At 43.8% G+C, this 6,000-nt stretch overlaps 1 protein-coding gene across 1 annotated transcript in view; it reads right to left on the minus strand.

Annotated features, from left to right (window-relative positions):
* The window catches only part of ntrk3a (neurotrophic tyrosine kinase, receptor, type 3a), a 179,347-nt gene that overhangs the window by 16,270 nt on the left and 157,077 nt on the right, over positions 1–6,000 (minus strand). Inside the window, exon 13 of the mRNA XM_017475136.3 lies at positions 2,591–2,721. Coding sequence (XP_017330625.1) covers positions 2,591–2,721 — 131 coding nt within the window. The remainder of the gene's footprint in view (positions 1–2,590; positions 2,722–6,000) is intronic.

Here is a 6,000-nt window from a genome sequence, read left to right on the forward strand (position 1 = left end):
CTCTTCATCCTCTCTCTCTATTCTCTCTCACTTTATCCTCTCTCCCTATCTCTTTATTGTCTCTCTCTTTATCCTCTCTCTCTCTATTCTCTGTCACTTTATCCTCTCTCCCTATCTCTTTATTCTCTCTCTCTATTCTCTGTCACTTTATCCTCTCTCCCTATCTCTTTATTTTCTCTCTCTATTCTCTCTCACTTTATTCTCTCTCCCTATCTCTTTATTCTCTCTCTCTATTCTCTCTCACTTTATTCTCTCTCCCTATCTCTTCATCCTCTCTCTCTATTCTCTGTCACTTTATCCTCTCTCCCTATCTCTTTATTTTCTCTCTCTATTCTCTCTCACTTTATTCTCTCTCCCTATCTCTTTATTCTCTCTCTCTATTCTCTCTCACTTTATTCTCTCTCCCTATCTCTTCATCCTCTCTCTCTATTCTCTGTCACTTTATCCTCTCTCCCTATCTCTTTATTTTCTCTCTCTATTCTCTCTCACTTTATCCTCTCTCCCTATCTCTTTATTCTCTCTCTCTATTCTCTCTCACTTTATTCTCTCTCTCTATCTCTTTATTCTCTCTCTCTATTCTCTCTCCCTATCTCTTTATTCTCTCTCTCTATTCTCTCTCACTTTATTCTCTCTCTCTATTCTCTCTCACTTTATTCTCTCTCCCTATCTCTTCATCCTCTCTCTCTATTCTCTGTCACTTTATCCTCTCTCCCTATCTCTTTATTCTCTCTCTCTATTCTCTCTCACTTTATTCTCTCTCTCTATCTCTTTATTCTCTCTCTCTATTCTCTCTCCCTATCTCTTTATTCTCTCTCTCTATTCTCTCTCACTTTATTCTCTCTCTCTATCTCTTTATTCTCTCTCTCTATTCTCTCTCCCTATCTCTTTATTCTCTCTCTCTATTCTCTCTCACTTTATTCTCTCTCTCTATTCTCTCTCACTTTATTCTCTCTCCCTATCTCTTCATCCTCTCTCTCTATTCTCTCTCACTTTATTCTCTCTCTCTATCTCTTTATTCTCTCTCTCTATTCTCTCTCACTTTATTCTCCTCCCTATCTCTTCATCCTCTCTCTCTATTTTCTCTCCCTATCTCTTTATTCTCTCTCTCTATTCTCTCTCACTTTATTCTATCTCTCTTCTCTCTCTCTCTACTCTCTCTGTATTCTCTCTCACTTTATGCTCAGTCTCTTTATTCTCGCTCTCTCTCTCTCTCTCTCTCTCTCTCTCGAAACCGTGAACTCCTCTGTCCCGAAGATGACGGAAAACGTAAAGTTACAGCTTCACCTCGTAACCGTTACAAAGCGCGGACACTGCAGACTCCTTCCATAAACGATAAACAAACACGTTTCTCCTTACGGAAAACTTCACCATCTCCACGCCCCCTGTGGATGAGCTGTTACTATAGAAACGATATCGATATCGCGCATTAATATAAACCTGCGCCGTTGTCCGAGCTGCGGTTATAGAAAATGAATCAAGCCCTTTCTGACCAATCCGAGTCCAGAATTCAGCAGCACTGTGTCGGAGATGTTTACTTAATCACGCACGTAGGACGTCAACCAGATAATCCGAGGGTTTTGTGTGTTATATGGTTTTAAATGTCTTCTAAAAAATAAGAGGACGGTACTATCGTACCGCGGAGTTCTCACATCCCTACGTTACAGTGCACAGCACCCATTTGTGTCTTAAGTTTTCACACTCCGTGTCACATGTTGTTAAGAGAGCTATTAAGATGGATGGAGGCATCAGAGGAACAGATGGTGAAGCTTTGTTTCTCCATCAGAGACACCGGATTAGCCGAGCCCACCTGATGGGGGGGATACAAGTGCATAATGGCCACCATCTCATGTGTTTCCTGTGTGTGTGTGTGTGTGTGTGTGTGTGTCTATATTTGTGCATCTTATAACTGCACTATCCCTGTAGCCCTGAAGCTCCTCAGCTGGATCTGAAGATGGGAACCGTAGAGACGATGGAGATATCTGAATCATTGAAGATGCCCGGAGCTAGTTAGAAGCCCTGGAACAGCGTCTAAAAGCTGAGGCTGTTTGAGCGGCTTTTCTCAGCGGGTTCAGGATAAAGGTTCAGGAGTGGAGCTACCATCCTCCAATCATCTTCTGTACATCAATCTGTACTCTGTAGACCAGGAGGTATCGACACGCTGGATCCCCCCCCGATCAGGATCTACAGCCAGGACATCGCTGATGTCATTCAGACCGCAGAAGTCTGCCTGGTTTGATCCTGAATAGAGGAAGCTGAAGCTCAAGACCTCCATGAGGTCACAGACACAAATCCCTGACATGAGAACCGTGATGTAGAAAACAGAGAAACACCAACCATCCGAGTACAAGTAATAACCGCGTTTATAACCGTCTATAAAATAGCACTTGATCCAGCACAACCCTTTTCATTTCTTTCCTCTTCTATCGATCCTACCATTGAAGAAAGCAGATCTTTCTTTTCTCATTGATCTCCACCACCATCATCATCATCATCATTCTCGAGTTAATACGCCGAGATACCATTAACCGGATCTTTAAAGAGCCCCGACCCCGTGTAAGCGGAGAGGAAGGTCACGCCGGTCGTCTCTTACCTTCACGGCGACGAGCATCTTGTCCTTGGTGGGACTGAGATTATAACACTCTGCCAGGAAAACCTTCCCAAAGGCGCCTTCGCCGAGCTCGCGCTTCAACACGATGTCCCGGCGCTTTATGTGCTGCACGTCTGCAGAAGAAAAAGAAAGAAGATCGGGTTTCTGTATGGCGTAGAGTTGGGACAGAGATACGGCGTCTCTCTATCCTTCATTTTTAAAATCTTGCAAATTGAAAGATGATGGATATGAGCCATGCTGGTGGAAACACCGCCGAAAAGCCCCGTTAACACATAAACATCCCCCTGATGAGGAGGACCACTGACTGGAAGATCCCCTCAAACCCTTTCCACCAGACCTCACCGTATGAAAACGACTGGTCAGAGCGCTGATGTATTTTTAATAACAGAACGACACGGAGTGTTTCCTTGCCTCCATAATGCACTTTTATCTGCAACGGGAGAAAGTTTGGAAAGCCCTTAGATAGCCGCAATAAGCAGATGCTAATTAATTTCTGGTAGTATTTTGCAATATAAATGAGAATTTTATTAAAATTTCCAACCACCTCAGGCGTAAAAATACGAACGGTCTCATGATAATGATAATAACTCGTTTTATTATTATTATTATTATTATTGTTGTTGTTATACTCCATTCTTTTTCAAATTTAACTTTTCACACGCCAGCAGTATATAAGAACATGAAGCCCAGGAGGCCGGTCTGAATTACAATGAATCCAGAGAAAGCGAGAGAGAGAGAGGATGAGAGAGAGACAGAGAAAGAGAGAGAGAGAGAGAGAGAGACAGAGAAAGAGAGATTGAGACAGTGAGAGAGAGAGAGAGAGCGAGAGAGAGAGAGACAGTGAGATTGAGACAGTGAGAGAGAGAGAGAGAGAGAGAGCAAGGGGGGGGGGTTTGAGCGAGCTGTGTGGTTAAAGGTGAAAGTGTGAAGTGGATCTCAGCAAGCGTAATTTGTAAAGCGGCGAGACCCGTCACTCAAAGCGATAACGCGGCTCAGAAGGAGACGACGCCATCGAAACCATCGCTCAGGAGGAATTTATAGATACCGAACTCCCCGCTGATCCCACGGACCTTCAGACATATCAGACCGTTCTGCTGCATGAGCACGAAAAAAGAAAGAAGATCACCTGGTTTCCACCTGCCTGACCAAATCCTCCTCAGGTCACCTTCTCATTCCTACTGCTCTAAATCTCTCTTCTGTCCGTTCTCAGGCTGTTCTGTGAAGCCTAAACCAACAGAATATTCTCATCTTCTGAGACTGAAAACAATGACCCGGGAGGCTTTTAGGCACAAACACCAACAAAACATGTCTCGTTTAGAGTGAAGGGCGGGGTTTAGGGGTAGAGTGAGAGGTCAGAGAGAGGGGCGGGGTTTAGGGGTAGAGTGAGAGGTCAGAGCGAGGGGCGGGGTTTAGTGGTAGAGTGAGAGGTCAGAGCGAGGGGCGGGGTTTAGTGGTAGAGTGAGAGGTCAGAGCGAGGGGCGGGGTTTAGGGGTAGAGTGAGAGGTCAGAGCGAGGGGCGGGGTTTAGGGGTAGAGTGAGAGGTCAGAGTGAGGGGCGGGGTTTGGAACTCTTTTGTATTAATAGAAGAACACTCTGCTGTGTGGTTGTAATTTCTCTGTGTGTAGGACATATTATCAGTGTTTAGATAAAGAATTAAAGAAAAGCACAACATTCAACTCTGAATTCAATTCTTGAACTGTTCTCATTATTTAAATTAGTCCCCCTGAGAGAACCCTTAGAGGAACTCTTAGTAGAAACTTACAACAAAGTGTTTCCCTGTCAGTCCGGTTTCCTACACCAGTAGATCAGTGTGTGTCTGTGTGTGTGTGTGTGTGTGTGTGCGCGTGTGAGACTCTATTAATGACCTCATCGTGTCCCTCGTGTTCTCACAGCTGATGAAAGTTCTCGCAGAACCGCACACGGAGCCGGTGTGACGAGAGCAGATGGACGTGTGGAACTTTCAGCAATGACAGCGATGTGACAGTGATGGAGACAGTCAGTGTCACCTTAACACTCCGTCACCTCAGGGTGTGTGTGTGTGTGTGTGTGTGTGTGTGTGTGTGTGTGTGTGTGTCAGGGTCCATTAGAGCCGCCATGTTACCTGAAGGTCTTAAGGTCAAATAAAAGCTGCAGCTCTCCATCAATCTATCTTTCTGCTGATTTAATGCCAACAGACATGAAGAACCTCAAACCTGCTTTTGCTTTCTCTCTCCCTCATATACACACACACACACACACATATATATATATCTCGCTGTTTCTCCCTCTATCTGTCTCTCCCTCTCTCTGATTCAGATAGCCAAATTGGTATGGTAAAAAGCTTTACATTGCCAAAGCATTGGTAACATCTCTCTCTCTCTCTGTCTGTCTGTCTCTCTCTCTCTCTCTCTCTCTCTCTCTCTCTCACTATCTGCCTTTCTCTCTCTCTCTGTCTGTCTCTCAGTTTCTCTCTCTTTGTCTGTCTCTCACTGTCTCTCTCTCCTTTGCTCTATGCATCTGTCTCTCTTTTTCTGTGACTCTGTCTCTCCGTCTGTCTGCTCATCTCTTTTTCATTGTCGGTCTGTCTGTCGGTCTCTCTCTCTCTCTCTCTGTCTCTCTCTCTCTCTCTCGGACAGCAGGATCATGTGGGAGATGGATGACCTTCTCTGAAATACAGGTGTAAACGTGGCAGGAAATTAATCCTAATTAGAAAACGTGACAGGACAGATCTGCTGGATTAATGACAGATTCACGTCGGCTCCTGCTCCATTAAATTCCCCCAAATCTATTTATCTCTCAGTGCCGTTTCCCACGTTTTCTCTCCAGACTCCATCTTCGTGTTATTTACATTCAAACCGGATACAGAGACGAGGTTTACAGACTAGACAGGAAAAAGTTTACACACCCCTGTTAATATTACGGGTCTTTGTGATGCAAAAAAAAACAATAAATAAATTAAAAAATAATAATAATCTTCGATCTTTTTCCAGCTTTAATGTGAAATAGCCACCAACAACATTAAGCTGGAAATAAATAAATAAATAAATAAATAAATAAATGACGAAGTATAATATTTTTAATATTTGTTTAATCGGGGTCTACTTTTAGGACTCGTGTGAGAACCTGATGTTGTTTTGGGTCACGTTTAGGTCACAGAAATGTAGAAAATTCTAAAGGGTTCACAAACTTTCAAGCACCGCTGTATTTATTCATTCGGATATTTTCACATGCTGGCAAACACCAAGCCAGTCACGTAATTTACTCTGCTGAGCTCACGGCATTTCAACCCAGACAGACGGATATTCCAGCTAATCACGTCTAACAAACATGACGGGAAACGCCCCCTTTTTGTTGTGACCACACCCCTTTCTCTCTCTTTCTTGTTTTCAGCGTAGGTTTTCGTCATATTATGG

Source organism: Ictalurus punctatus, chromosome 8 (genome assembly GCF_001660625.3).
Source record: "Ictalurus punctatus breed USDA103 chromosome 8, Coco_2.0, whole genome shotgun sequence".
Lineage (NCBI taxonomy): Eukaryota > Metazoa > Chordata > Actinopteri > Siluriformes > Ictaluridae > Ictalurus > Ictalurus punctatus.